This window comes from Artemia sp. Qi Xiang Cuo, chromosome 9, assembly GCF_049724085.1.
Source record: "Artemia sp. Qi Xiang Cuo chromosome 9, ASM4972408v1, whole genome shotgun sequence".
Taxonomy (NCBI): domain Eukaryota; kingdom Metazoa; phylum Arthropoda; class Branchiopoda; order Anostraca; family Artemiidae; genus Artemia; species Artemia sp. Qi Xiang Cuo.
The window spans coordinates 68,535,064-68,551,141 of NC_142802.1; the positions used below are offsets into that span (position 1 = coordinate 68,535,064).

The 16,078-nt window shown below is 36.6% G+C and overlaps 1 protein-coding gene across 2 annotated transcripts in view; it reads right to left on the bottom strand.

Moving 5' to 3' along the window:
* The window catches only part of LOC148948971 (uncharacterized), a 364,117-nt gene that overhangs the window by 173,386 nt on the left and 174,653 nt on the right, over positions 1-16,078 (bottom strand). For both annotated transcript variants that reach the window (XM_089094847.1, XM_089094846.1), the window contains exon 9: positions 12,451-12,655. In XM_089094847.1, the coding sequence (XP_088950973.1) occupies positions 12,451-12,655 (205 nt within the window). The remainder of the gene's footprint in view (positions 1-12,450; positions 12,656-16,078) is intronic.

Here is a 16,078-nt window from a genome sequence, read left to right on the forward strand (position 1 = left end):
TTCAAAAGGGCAATAGAACTTGTATTTTTCAATAAAATTAGCTTCTTTATAAGTTTCAATCATATTGCTAGCTATTATAGGGAAGCAATCCTTGATATTTCTTATAAGTTCTTTTTACAATCTTGCATGTGTATATTTTTTTTTCTTTAATTAAAACTCCTCCTAAACGCTCCGTCAAAGTTTTACCTTACTATTTTTAGCGTTATATGCAACAGTAACTGTAGTGATGATATTAATAGCATAGACATAGTGCCTTCTAGCAGGTTCAAAATTTGCCACAGCTTGCCTTTAAAAGTGTAACTTAATAATGTGAGTTGTTCTTGAGATATTGCCTTGTCACCTTTTTCAAAATCCTGCTCATTATTCGTTTTGATATAGTTCAATATCCTCCAAAAATATTCTTTGAAAGTTTACCTTAATACCCTTAGATTGCGTACTAGCAATAGTTGTAGTACCATATTCTTTGAAAGTTTACCTTAATACCCTTAGATTGCGTACTAGCACTTAGTAGTACCATTAGATGTAGTGTGCACATAGCACCTTTTCGTGTGCTGAACCTCCTCTTCAACACACGCTGAAGTTTCAACTTAATACGATCAACCATTGCTAAATAATTGCCGATAGGGACGCTTGAAAAACGGTGGGGCATAACCTGTTTCGATTTAGTTCAAAATACTTTAAATTTTTCCCAATGTTTTTTTACTTTAATACCCTTAGGCTTAGTAGGAATAGTAGCAGTGCCTGTAGTAATAGTACTAGCAGTGGAATTAATAGTAGTAGTAGTAGTAGAATTACTAATAGAAGTAGTAGCAGTAGTAGTATTGGAAGCAGTAAAATTAGGAGGCAACCATTCTCTTCTGGTTAGTCCAACATCGCCCACAACAAGCCCTGTTAGTTAAATTTCACACACTAAAATGTTCCTAAGATATTACTGGTATGCCCTTTTGACAGCCTGCCTACAAACAGCTGGTTGTGATTAAGTTTTGTTTTCCTCCACAAAGTTCCCCGAAAATTTCACCTTAATACTTTAGGGCATAGTCTTAAGAGCAGTTACAGTAGTAGTATTAGCATTAATATTACAAGTAGTTTTTTTTAACAGCAATGGCACTAGTACTAGCAGCAGCAGTATTACTGACATATTGTCTTTTGTTCCGCATCACAAGCATCAATTCCCGAAAGTTTCAACTTAATACAATTAGCTGTTGCAATGAAATTGCTAATATGTCCTGTTAATAGCTTGAATATTCATATACTACTTGAAATTATCATCTTACTCTTAGCCTTACGAGTAATTGCAAAGGGAACAGAAGTAGTAGCAGTAGTAAATGTAGTAGTGGTAATAGTATTTGTAGCAGCGTGCACATAATACCTTTTTAGACAATTGATCTTCTCTTTTAAGCCTTCCCTCAAAATTCCAACTTAACACCAAAATCCATTCTTTAAATATGTTTTTTTGATAATCTGCATGCACATGTGTCTTTTGCTTTAGTTAAAATTTCCTCTCAATATTTCCTCTAATTTTCACCTTTATAGACGTAGCCTTAATAAAACTAGTTTCGTAGCAGTATTGGTGTTTGTAGAAAACATTGTAGTAGTAGTAGTGCTGTATAAGTAGTTGTATTAACATAAATAGTAGCCGCATTATTAACAGTAGTAGCATGTACATGTTCTAACAGTGATAGTAGTGTTAGTAGCAGCTTGCAATTATTACGATTTTGTTAATTGATCTTCCCTTTTAGCTATAATCTGTTCCTCAAATCAATTTTTGAGATACTCCCTTTTGACAATCTGCTTGCACATTGCGTGTTTTTATTTAGTTCAAATTCCTTCTCAATATTCTGTCAAGTTACGACCCTTATACGCATAGCCTTAATAGTACTAGTATCATAGTAGTAGTAGTAGTAATAGCAGGAGCAGAAGTAGGAGTAATAGGGTCGTATTAGCATTAGAAGTGGCAGTAGTAACAGCAGTATTAGTGGAAGTATTTACTGGTACGTGATGTCTTTCGGTCAGTGAACATCCCACTCATGATCCCCCAGAAGTTTGATCTTGTTACTGTAAGCCGCTCCACAAATTTTGCTGAAACAGCTGAATCAGAAGTCTTATTGCAGGAAATTGGAAGTCAGTATGTACAAAGTATGTTTTGATTTAGTCTAATTTTCTCCTAGCTTTTCCTCATATCTTCATTTCAATATCCTCAGCGTTTGTAGCACAGAGGCAATAGTTTTAGTGGTAGTAGTAGCAGCAATAGTAATGGTAGAAGAAGTAGCAATAGTAGTTAGAGTAGTAGTAGTAGCTTATAGACATTACCTTTTTGATTAATTGATCAACTCCCTCATTATTTCCGGATTTTTTTCATTTTATATACTCAGTCATGTCTGAGTAAAATCCTTTTGACAACTCGTATATTCTTAACGTGTTTTGCTTAATTTACAGCCTTTGCCCTGAGGTTCTTGAGGAGTGGGGGGGGGGGTGACATTCCCAAAGGCATAATTTCTGGATCTTTCAACAATGCTGAAAAAAAATAAATGTATCAACATTTTGATTGAAAATTTTTTTTGGGAATTGATGGGTGTAGGTAATCTGTTGTCCTCCAATCACTTTTGACTTTTCAAATTGGCACTATAACTTCCAATTTATAATCAAAAGAGCCCCAACCGAACTTTATACGGCCACTCATTTAACAAAAAATCTTGTATGACTTCAGGGCATAACTTACAACCCCTGCCCCAGAGCTCTGGTGAGTTTTGTCAGCCCTGGAGGCATTGTTTTATTGTAGTATCCATACCTTTTTCAATAACATGTATTATATGAAAACAATGGATGAATTGCTTAACTTACAGTCTTTGTCCTGAGGGTTTTGAGGAGGGTGACATCCTAAAAGTTATAATTGCTGGACTTTTCAACAATACTGAAGAAAATAAATGTATGAACATTTTCATTGGATATTTGTTTTGGGAAATGATGTTTGTAGGGGATCTGTTGTCCTTCCAATCACTTCTAACTTTTCAAAAGGGCACTATAACTTCCAACTTCTAATGAAAAAAGCCCCAACCGAAGTTTTTGCGGTCACTCATTTCACAAAATCTTACATGCCTTCAGGGCATAACTTACAACCCTTGCCCCAGGGCTCTGGTGAGTTTTGTCTAACCTGGAGGCATTGTTGTATGCTCTTTGAACTATTCCAAACAAAATTACAATTGCACCGTGTCGATCAGAAACATTTGACAAAAGAGGGTGTACTTGGTTGGAGGTTAGTCACCGTCTATCACGTTTGGCTCATAAAAGTAAACCATAAATTTAAATTTACTATTAAATTAGTCTCCTTTAAACTTTATACGATCATCCCATCAATAAAAACCTTATATATCCCAGGGCACTACTTACAACCCTTGCCACCAGGCTCTGCGGAGTTGTTTCAACCCCGGAGGCATTTTCAAAAGATTTTTGGACTATTTTGGAAAAATGACAATTCAAAATTTCTGTTGAATACATTGGGGGAAAAGAAAATATAGGGGAGGGCCTAGTTTCCCTCCAATCACGTTTGATTCTTTAAAAGTGCACTAAAAATTCAAATTTCCAGCTTAATGAGCTTTCACCAAAGTTTATACTACCACCTCTTTCATAATAACCTTATATGTTATTAAGTGGGCAGCTAATATAACTTATAGTCCTTACCCTGAGGGCTCTTGAGCGGTTTTCAGACCCAAAGACATAATTACTAGACCATTCAACTCTACTGAACAAACGACTATCTCAAAACTTTGATTGGTTGTGTCTGGGGAAAAGATGGGGGTGAGGGGGCTGGATGTCCTCCATTAACTTTTGACTCTAAAAAAGGGCACTAAAACCTTCAATTTCCAGTCAAATAATCTTGTTTTGGACTGTTAATCCTTCTATAAGAAGTACCATGATCAGAAAAAAATAACTAACACAATGTGTCCATATCACTCTTTACTTAGGCAGCGCTAATACACTACCTGTGATACAGATTGCCTGTCTGACTTGATTTGTTATTTATTTTTCGTCTTTACCCCAAGTCAACCTAAGGGCCTTTGACCATCTCATCACAGTACGATCTCTTTGTCAGATAGGCCCATTTGTTTTGAGGACAGTGAAATTGAAAAAAAAAATACATCATAGGCAGCGCAATCGTGCTGCCTAAGTAAAGAACGATGTTGGCACGATGCATTATTTTTTTTTCCATACTAGGGCACTTCATATCAAAGGAGTTGTCATAGAAACATCAAAAAGGGCTCACTAAGTTGAAAATTGAAATGGCGTGTGTCCTTTTTAATGGTCGAAAGTGATTGGAAGGCAACTAAGACCCGTTCCATGCCCACCATTTTCCCAAACACATACAATCAAAGTTTTGAGATAGCCATTTCGTTCAACGTAGTTGAAAGTTTTGGAAATTAGGTCTTTGAGGATGACAACCCCCCCCCCACAGTCCTCAGGGTAAGGATTGTAAGCTATACCCTGGGGGCATATAAGATTTTTATAGAAAGTGTTGTCGTAGAAACTTCAAAAAGGGCTCATCTGATTCAAAATTGAAATGGGTAGTGCCCTTTTTAATAGTCGAAAGTGATTGGAAGGCAACTAACACCCCATCCACCCTTACCATTTATCCAAACAAATCCAATCAAAATTTTGAGATAGCCATTTTGTTCAAAGTAGTTTAAAGGTCCGGATAATTATATCTAAGAGGATGACTCTTCCCCCACAGCCCTCAGGGTAAGGGTTGTAAGTTAAGCCCTGGGGTATATACGGTCTTTATTGAAATCTTTGTCGTAGAAACTTGAAAAAGGGCTCATTTTATTGTAAATTCAAAGGAGTAGTGCCCTCTTTAATAGTCGAAAGTGATTTGAGGGGAACTAGCCCCACTCTCACGCCTACTTTTAACCCACCACCTCTCAAGTCGTAGAATTTAGGTCTTTTAGGATGAACCCTCGGGATAAGGGTTGTAAGCTATGCCCTCGGGTATATAAAGTTTTTATAGATAGTGATGTTGTAGAAACTTCAAAAAGGGCTCATTCGATTTGAAATTAGAAGAGCGTGTGCCCTTTTTAATATTCAAAAGTGATTGGAGGATAACTAACACTCCTCTTACACCAAAATAGTTGAATGTTCTGGAAATTAGGTCTTTGAGGATGAAAAACCCCTCACAGCCCTCAGGGTAAGGGTTGTAATATATGCCCTGGGGGCATATAAAGTGTTTATAGAAAGCGTTGTCGTAGAAACTCAAAAAGGGTTCGGTCGATTGGAAATTGAAAGGGCTAGTGTCCTTTTTAATAGTCGAAAGTTATTGGAAGGCTTGATATTTTCAAGCAGTTCATGGTAACGAACTGTAAGTAAGGAGCGACCTTGCTCAATAGTAACCGAAACCCTAATAAACGCAATTTTGGTACTAAAAGATACATGAAAAAAATTAGATTTTAATGTTGATTTCAAATATATAAGTTTTATCAACTGTAGACCCACCCATAAAAAGTTACGCGCCTGAGAAAATATGCCTTATTTCTGAAAAAAGGGAAAACACTCCCTAAGAGCTACGGAACCTTAATGAAAATCACACCAGCAGATTAAGCGTATCAGAATTCCCTACTTTAGAGGTTTCAAGCTCTTATCTGTAAAATGTTGAATTTTGTATTTTTTGCAAGAAGAAGGATCACGGATGCGTGTTTATTTGTAACGTAGTTGAAAGTTCTGGAAAATAGGTTTTTGAGGATGACAACTCCCCCCCCCCCCAGTCCTCAGGGCACGGATTGTAAGTTATGCCCTGGGGCCTTATAAGATTTTTATAGAAAGCGTTATCGTAGAACTTCAAAAATGGCTCATCTGATTCGAAATTAAAATGGCCGATGCCCCTTTTAATAGTCGAAAGTGATTGGAAGGCAACTAACACCCCATCCACCCTTACCATTTATCCAAACAAATCCAATCAAAATTTTGAGATAGCCATTTTGTTCAAAGTAGTTGAAAGGTCCGGATAATTATATTTAAGAGGATGACACTTCCCCCACAGCCCTGAGGATAAGGGTTGTAAGTTATGACCTGGGGGCATACAAGGTTTTTATTGAAAGCTTTGTCGTAGAAACTTTAAAAAGGTCTAATTTGATTGAGAATTCAAAGGGCTAGTGCCATTTTTAATCGTTGAAAGTAATTTAGGGGCAACTAACTCCCCTCTCATGCCCAACTTTTCCCCAAACACATCCAATCAAAATTATGGGATGGCCATTTCGTTCAACGTATTTGAAAGCCTTACAATTTAGGCATGTAAGGATTATAGCCCCCTCAGAGCCCTTTGAGCAAGGGTTTTAAGCTATGCCCTGGGGTATATAATGTTTTTATAGATAGTGATGTTGTAGAAACTTCAAAAAGGACTCGTTCGATTGGAAATTAGAAGAGCATGTGCCCTTTTTAATAGTAGAAAGTGATTGGAGGATAACTAACCCTCCTCTTACACCAGCCATTTTCCCAAACACATCCAATCAAAATTTTGAGATATCCATTTCGTTCGACGTAGCTAAAAAGTCCAGAAATTGTGTTTTAGAGGATGATACTGCCCTCACAGCCCTCAGTGCAAGGGTTGTAAATATGCCCTGGGAGCATAAAAGGTTTTTCTTGCAGAAAGCGTTGTCGTAAAAACTTCAAAAAGGAATAATTCGATTGGAAATTGCCCTTTTAATAGTCAAAAGTGATTGGAGGGCAAGTAACCCCCCTCTCACGCCCACTGTTTCCCCAAACACATCCAATCAAAATTTCGAGGTAGCTATTTTGTTCAAAGTAGTTCAAAGTACCGGAAATTATGTCTTTGAGGATGACAACCCCATCACAGCCCTCAGGGCAAGAGTTGTAAGTTATGCCCTGGAGGTATATAGGGTTTTTATTGAAAGTGTTGTCGTAGAAACTTCAAAAGGGCTCATTCGATTTGAAATTGAAAGGGCTAGTGCCTTTTTTTAATAGTTGAAAGTGACTGGAGAGCAACTAACGCCCCTCTCACGCCCACCATTTCCCCAAACATGTCCAATCAAAATTTTTATATAGCCGTTTTGTTTAACGTAGTTTAAAGATCTGGAAATTAGGTGTTTGAGGATGACAACCTCCTCACAGCCCTCAGGGTAAGGGTTGTAATTTATGCCCTGGGGGGCATATTAGGTGTTTATGGAAAACCTTGTCGTAGAAAATCAAAAAAGGACTCATTCGATTAGAAATTCAAAGGGCTAGTGCCCTTTTTAATAGACGAAAGTGATTGGAAGGCTTGACATTTTCAAACAGTTCGTAGTAGCGAACTGTAACTAAGGAGTGACCCGACTCAATAGTAACCGAAACTCTAAAAAACGCAATTTTGATAATAAAAGATACCTCAAAAGAATAAAATTTTAATGCTGATTTCAAATATATAAGTTTCATCAAGTTTAGTCGCACTCATCAAAAGTTACGCGCCTGAGAATATTTGTCTGATTTTCGAAAAAAGAGGAAAACATTCCCTAAAAGCTATGGAACCTTAATGAAAATCCCACCAGAAGATTCAACGTATCAGAAAACCCTACTTTAGATGTTTGAAACTCTTATTTGCAAAAATTTGGAATTTGGTATTTTTTGCCAGAAGAAGGATCACGGATGCTTGTTTATTTATTTGTTTTTTTTTTTCCAGGGGTGATCGTAATGACCCAATGGTCTTCGAATATCATGGGAGGATTCATTCTAACGGAAATTAAAAGTTCTAGTGCCCTTTTTAAGTGACCAGAAAAAATGGAGGGCAACTAGGTCCCCTCCCACGCTTATTTGTTTCCCACTGTCACCCGATCAAAATGTTGAAATACCCATTTTGTTCAGCATGGCCAAAAATATAAAAACTATGTCTTTTAGGATGATTTAATCCCCCAAAGTCACCGGGCCAAGGGCTGAAAGCTACGAATTTTACCCAATGTTTACATACAGTATTGGTTGTTTGGAAGTATACAGACATTTTCAGGGGGATTTTTTTTGGTTGTGGGGGTGGGTGGGTCGGGGGTCATGTTGGAAGATCTTTCCATTAAAGAAGTTTTCATGGTGGAAGGGACTTTGCTATGAAGGGCGTGCCGGATTTTCCAGCATTATTTAAAAAAACGATCAGACATTAAATAAAACAAAAGTTTTTCAACTGATAGTAAGGAGCAACATCAAAACTTAAAACTAACAAAAATTATTACGTATATGATTGAGTCCGCCGCATAGTCAATACCTCGCTCTTTAAGCCAAAGATTTGTTAGTACTTTCAAAAGAGCTCGTTATTCTAATTAATGGCCTTTGTGATTAAGGGGTCATTTTTTTGAGAATTGGAACAAAATTCGAACTTTAGCGTAAAGATATCCGATATATAAAGAGTATTGACTAGAGGGAAAACCGCCTAATATAAGTATTAAAAATATATGAATATAGAAGTTCGTTATGTAAGTCAATTCGTAAGCTACGCATATTTATCATAGGCAGCGCGCCAGCGCTGCCTAAGTAAAGAACAATGTGGGCACAATGTGTTTGTTTTTTTTCTTCAGCAGGGCACTTCGGATCGAAGGAGTTGTCGTAGAAACTTCGAAAAGGGCTCATTCGATTGGAAATTGGAGAGGCTAGTGCCCTTTTAAATAGTCGAAAGTGGTTGGAGTGCAACTAACCCCCCCCCCCAACGCCCATCATCCCCCCTAACACATCTAATCAAAATTTTGAGATAGCCATTTTGTTCAGCGTAGTTGGTTTCCAGATTGAAAATATGTTTTGAGGAGGACATTCCCCCAAAACCCTCAGGGCAAGGGTTTTAAGTTATGCCCTGGGGTCATATAAGGTTTTTATAGAAGGCGTTGTCGTGGAAACTTCAAAACAGGCTCATTCGATTGGAAATTCGAAGGACTAGTACCCTTTTGTTAGGACCTTTGGCCCCTTTTGTTTCAGAAAAATGCTCTTTTTATAAATTTAACTTCATTTATCTTCAATATCTAAACCCCGGGAAAGCTTTTGTTACGATACGTCTGAAGAATCCACTAATTAGCTAGTGTCTGAAAAAGCCAGTTGAGCGATGACTCATACAGCTTAAATTTAGAGCTTGAAAAGCTTCAAAGGATGCTGGGAGTTTAATTTCATTCAGCCATTCATCACCTTTGGTCAGAGGTGCGCGCGCAAAGGCGAGTCTCAAATAGTTTTTATTAATTGTAAGAGTTTTTGGTTTTAGTTCTGTTTTATGCGTGATTGAAAACAGTAAGATGTTTTACGCTATATAATCTTTGACATTTTATCCTAGGTAGAGTCCAAGGAGATATTAACGGTAAACCAGGATGGGTACATTTGGCCATAAAGTGGCCCCTTTGACCGTTCGATCACGTTATCTTACCCTAAGGCGGGGTAAATTGTAAATTGGGTACTGACATACCCGATAGATACAGAACCGTTAGGGTACACGCGGGCATCCCACTAATATTTGGCGCCGTCGAGGGGCTTTCCCCTCTAATAAGTGGCATAGTACCATTTTTGCTCCATTTTTGCACCAATAAGGGGTGACCCCCGTACCTTACATCCCCAATATCTTTTTAATAGTCGATAGTGATTGGAGGGCAACTAACCCCCCCCCCCCCCCAGCCCATCATTCCCCCAAACACATCCAATCAAAAATTTTGATATAGCCATTTTGTTCAGCGTAGTTGATTTCCACATAGAAAATATGTTTTCGAGGAGGACTCTCACCCACAACCCTCAGGGCAGGGATTTTAAGTTATGCCCTGGGGGCATATAAGGTTTTTATAGAAGGCGTTGTCGTAGAAACTTCAAAAAAGGCTCGTTCGATTGGAAATTCAAAGGGCTAGTGCCCTGTTTAATTGTCGAAAATGATTGGAGGGCAACTAACAACCACCCCCCCCCCAAAAACCCATCATATCCCCAAACACATCCAATCAAAATTTTGAGATAGCAATTTTGTTCAGCGTAGTTGATTTCCAGATAGAAAATATATTTTAGAGGAGGACACTCACCCACAAGCCTCAGGGCAAGGGTTTTAAGTTATGCCCTGGGGGCATATAAGGTTTTTATAGAAGGCGTTGTCGTAGAAATTTCAAAAAAGGCTCATTTGATTGGAAATTCAAAGGGCTAGTGCCCTGTTTAATAGTCAAAAATGATTGGAGGGCAACTAGCAACCCCCCCCCCAAACCCATCCTTTCCCCAAACACATCCAATCGAAATTTTGAGATAGCAATTTTGTTCAGCATACTTGATTTCCAGATAGAAAATATGTTTTTGAGGAGGACACTCCCCCACAACCCCCGGGACAAGGATTTTGAGTTATGCCCTGAGGGCGTATAAGAACGATGTTGGCACAATATACTATTTCTTATATATTTTTTTTTTTTTTTAGCTGGGCACTTCATATGGAAGTGGTCGTCATAGAAACTTCAAAAGGGGCTCATTCGACTGGAAATTGACAGTTCTAGTGCCATTTGTAATAGTTGAAAGTGATTGGAGGGCAACTAGCCCCCCACGCCCATCATTGCCCCAAACACATTCAATCAAAATTTTGACATAGCCATTTAGTTCAGCGTAGTTGATTTCCAGATAGAAAATATAATTTTGAGGAGGACAATCCCCCACAACCCTCAGGGCGAAACCCCCAGGGTTTTGTCCTGGGGGCATATAAGGTTTTTATAGAATGCGTTGTCGTAAAAACTTCAAAAAAGGTTCATTCGATTAGAAATTCGAAGGGTTAGTCCCCTTTTTAATCGTCAAAAGTGATTGGAGGGCAACTAGCCCCCCTCCTCTACGCCCATTATTTCCCAAACAAATCCAACCAAAATTTTAAGATAGCCATTTTGTTCAGAGTAGTTGATTTCCAGATAGAAAATATATTTTCGAGGAGGACGCTCTTCTAAAGCTTACAGGGTCAAGATTGTAAGCCATGCACTTGGGGTATATAAGGCTTTTGTGGAAAGTTTTGTTTTTTAAATTTCAAAAAAAGCTCATTCGATTTGAAATTTAAAGGGCTAGTACCCTTTTCACTAGTCGAAAGCGATTGGAGGGCAACTAACTCCCAACTAACTAATACAAACTAACTAATACAAATGAATGTGCATTGTCAGTTTAATATACATATACTGATATTTAGTAATCAAAATGTTAGTATTATTTGATTTATTAAAGTTATAAAAGTAAAAACATTGATATTTTTTCAGTAAAGTGCAAATTTTGTTCTGACCTTGGGCAGGCATAGGGGTTTTGCGCCCAACTTATGTTAATTTCTGCTCGTTTTCAGTTCGACTCGGTTATTTATTGTAATGTCTGTTTGTTTTGGGTTTTATCTATTCATTGATGCTGATTTGCGATAGGTTCACGCTTTGTAGATTATTTAATATGAGTTTTTTTAATGTTTGGTTTAATAAAATTTTTTACTTTTCTTTGAAATACTTATTTTGTAGAAATATGTTTTTAAATTAATTACTAATAAAAACGTTCGTAAATAAAGTCAAACAAGGTTCGAGAAATCCGTTTACTCAAATAAAAGTAAAATGAGTGGACAAATTTTGTTTTAGTTATTCATGTACGATGAGCCAAAATAAAAACCTGCTTTAATTCAAAAACGTTCAAAAAATAATAAAAAAAAAAACGTTTTTTTTTTAACTGAAAGGAAAGAGTGACATTACAACTTACAACGAACAGAAATTATTCCGTATATGAAAGAGGCTGTCCCCTTCTCAACGCCTCGCTCTTTACGCTAAAGCTTTATATTGTTTAAAAAAAAGTTGTGAGAATGAGTCTAAATTTAGCGTAAAGAGCAAGGCGTTGAGTAGGGGACAGTCCCTTTCATATACAAATAATTTCTGTTCGTTGCAAGTTTTAATGTCGCTCCTTACTTTCAGTTAAAAAGAAATTGTTTTTTTATTATTTAATTATAGTACAGATTGATGTGAGCACAATGTATTATTATTTTTTTTGTTTAGACTAGGACAGTTTGTATCGAAGGAGTTGTCGTAGGAACTTCGAAAAGGGCTCATTCGTTTTAAAATAGACAGGAAAAAATACAAATAAATGTCCATTTTTAGCTTAATATACATATACTGATATTTAGTAATCAAAATGTTATTATAAAAAATAGTTATAAGAAATATAAAAATAAAAATATTTATATTTTTTCAGTAAAGTTCAAATGATGTTCTGGCCCCGGGAAGGCACAAGGGTTTTGAGCCCTACTCATGTTAATTTCTGCTTGTTTTGAGTTTGACTCGGCTATTTATTGTAATTTCTGTTAGTTTTGGGTTTTCGTTCATTTATCGATGCTGATTTGTGGTAGTTTTACGCTTAGTAGATTATTTGATTTTATTTTTGCTCATTTTTGGTTTAATGGATTTCTTTACTTTTCATTGAAAAACTTATTTTGTTGAAAAAGTTTTTTTCAATTAATAAATGAATAAAGCTCATCAGATGTTATGGGTTTACCAAGTCTTGTATGAAGTTTAACATCCTTTTTATGCTTAGCACCTCCAATGTGGGCAGCATAATCAATTGATCCAGTGCATACAACATCACAGAGCTCACAGCAAAGAGGTGCAGCTTTTTTTGGTAGAGCACTAGCAATTTGGTCAGTTTTCACTAAAGCCTCGTTCTTTTTATGCTTCTGTCCATCCACATGCTGTTTATAAGCCTAAAGACAAAAAATTACAAATATTTAGAGGTCAGTCTTAGCTTAAATGGCTTTTAGTTATGCGTACTATAAATAGATAAACAATCCATAATATATTGTTTTGCGGCAAAAAATATCAACTCCCAAATCTATAAATACGTTTTCAAGAGTGTTTTGATAAGATAAACAAAGGGGATTTTTTCATTGTCAAAAATAACACTAATAAAAGTAGATAACAAAACGTCATTTTTTGTATTTCCTTATTTCCAAACCTCGGTTAGGCTCGTTAATGGCGCTAATGTCTCTAATACTTACGAGGGTCTTTTTTTGCTGTTTCTAAGGGGCGCTACACGGCATTTCTAGGCTAATGTATTGCCAAAACACACTTTCTCATTATATTTTCAGGAGTTTTTCACAAATTAGTGTACATGATATTATCCATATTTTTATCTGGTTGCATTTGGTAGGATATTGCATCACAGTATATCGGGATAATAGCCGATTCGTAAAATTTTTCTCTCTAATATCTACTATCTCCTAATATTTTTTTTCCAAGGGACATTTAATCAATCAAAACTAATTGAAGTCCATTTTTTAAGTTTTATAAGTGTATCATATTTCATGTTTTCTTTCAAAGGTGACAAAACGCAACCTTCTGAATACTTCCTGAAACGTTATCTTGCCAATTCGTCTAGTTTAAATACATACAACTTAATCCTGGGAGAATGCTTTCATTAGGTAATTGTAGTTTCTCCAAAGATCGTTTTTTTTTGTTTACTAAGATTAGTATTTTGTTAATCTTAATGCATAATCTTAAATTCACATTTTTATGGGACCTTTAAAGTAAGAATTTTGGCAATCCTTATAGTTTCATTCCACCAAGAAAAGATGTTTGAAATAGAATAAAACCTTAGCGTTGGAACACAACGCAACGCCAGTGGTTTTTGCGGACCACTTTTTTAGTCTAATTAGCTACTTATTTTTCATAAGTATTTTGTTCATTTCAATTACAATTAGCTTTCTCAGAATCTTTCCTTTTTACCTCAGGGCTTTAAGTGGACTTTGCAGTCCCTAAGAGCGTGCTGATCTCAATTTCAGGGGCATTAAAAAAAAATCAACAACAACAACAACAGAGTTTCCTAATTTCTTAAGCCTTTAAACAACCTTTTTAGTCTGTATCACAGAGTGCGCAATTGCGCTACCTAAGTACAGACCCATACGGGAAGAATTTTTTTTTTTATTATTTATTCAGCCCAGGGTACATCGTATAGAAAAAGTTGCCGTAAAAGCTTCGATTACAGCTCATTCGATCAGAGGTTGAAATTTATATTATCCTTTCAATAGTTAAAAGTGATTGGAGGGCAACAAGTCCCCATTCCACACCCGTCATTTCCCAAAACACCTACAAACAAGATTTTAAGATATCCATTTTGTTGAGCATAGATGAAAACTCCAACTATTAAGCCTTTCAGGATGACCAGCCCCCTAAACTCCTCAGAGCAATGGTTGTAAGTCATGCCCTGAGGGCATGTAAGGTCTTAACGAAAGGGCGGTAGTATAAGCTTTGTAGTGTGCTCATTGGACTGGAAATCTGAAGTTTTAGTGCTAGTTTTAATAGTCAAAGCGATCAAAGGGCGAGTACCCCCCTCCCTTCACGTCTTTTTTCTCCAGATGCACCCGACATAAGTTTTGAGATAGACATTTATGAAAAAAAAAATTGTCCAAGGATCACAAAAGAATGCCTTCGGTGTTGACACAACTCCCCAGAGTATAGGAGCAATGATTATGTCCTGGGGGCATAAGAAACTCTAATGGAAGAACTGGTCATGAAAACTTTAGAGGAGGGTCCTTTGTATGGAAATGTAAATCTCTAGCTCCCTTTCAAGAGTCAAAAAGGTTGGAGGGCAGCTAGCCAACCCCCTGACACCGTCTTTTCCTTAATTGCATCCGATCGAAATCTCGAGATAGCCTTTTCGTTCGGAATAGTCCAAAGGTCATATAACAATGCATTCAGGTTGGACAAAACCCTCCAGAGCCCAGGGGCAACAGACGTAAGTTATGCCTTGGGAAATATAAGGCTATTATGGAACAGTTTTTTGGATAAAAAGGGCTCATTTTATTTGAAGTCAGAAGTTCTAGTGCCCATTAGGAGAGTAAAAAGTGAAAGGAGGGCAACCAGCCCTCCAAGCATTTCATTCCCCAAAATTTGATCGAAATTTTAACAGAGTGATTGTGTTCGGCATTAATGAAAAGTACAGTAATGATGTGTTTGGGGATAACAACCTCCCTGCAGTCCTCAGGACAAGGGATATAAGCTAGGCATTTCATTCACTATTTACCTATAGTAGTTGCAATTGAGAAAGTTATACATGTTTAAAATTAATTTTCCAGAAGTACGAAGTGAATTCAGGTGATATTTTCTGAGAATTTCGAGGGGAGTGTTGAACTCAATAGAAGCAAGCTATGTGTATACAGATTGTCACAAGGGCATAACTCAGGAATAACTGTGTATGTTAATTTGGAACTTTCAGGAAATGATAAGGAAGATGATTCAAAAGACAATTTTGCCATGCTACCAATAATACTACAACTACCACCACTAACACTGCCACCACAACTACTACCACACTACTCTTTTTACAATATTAAGGGGAATTTTGAACTAAATCAAAATACGCTATGTGCTTGTACCTTGTCAAAAGAGCGCATCTCAAGAAAGGATTTGGTTACTAAGCGGAAAGTCTGAGAGAATGCTTAAAGGGGAAGATTGTCTGACCGAAAGGCATTAGATGCACGCTATTACTATTGTGTTATTATGCCTGAGATGTTTATCCTGTGTTAAGGTACAAATATAAACCCATTGCTGATAGAATTTATAGCCCATTAATAAGTCTTTTTCGGTCAATCAAATATCTGGTTTCATTTTCAGGTGAATGAATACAAACACAACAGGATAATATAAACATCCAAGGAAAATTTTGACTTGCTATCCTCATTGATCATGATTAATTCCATCGAATGGATTAATCCCTCTTGGGTCAAAATATTAGAAGTAAAAGTTCCCAGCTGATATTCTTTATTTCAAATACAACTCTTTCAATCACATCCTCTGTGAATTTCCAATTTTGACACTTTTCAAAGTAAATTTCTAACAAGTTACCTTGGTAGAGACTTGTTACCTTTTCAATTACTTGCATGTTCTTCAATACTGTCCATTATTATTTAGTTTGCACAGTTTATAATGTTTTTAATTATGAGTACTATAAGGGTTATGCCTAACTATTGCTAGTGGATCATTTATTAAGTTCTTTGCCAATAAATCTTGGAGTATTCTTCTAACTTTCTTTTTTAATCTTCTCTTCCTTCCTGATAATGTTTTCTTCTGTCAGCAACAAACATGAACTATGATACTGTTGGAACGATTACTCGTTTCGTTCTCGGGAG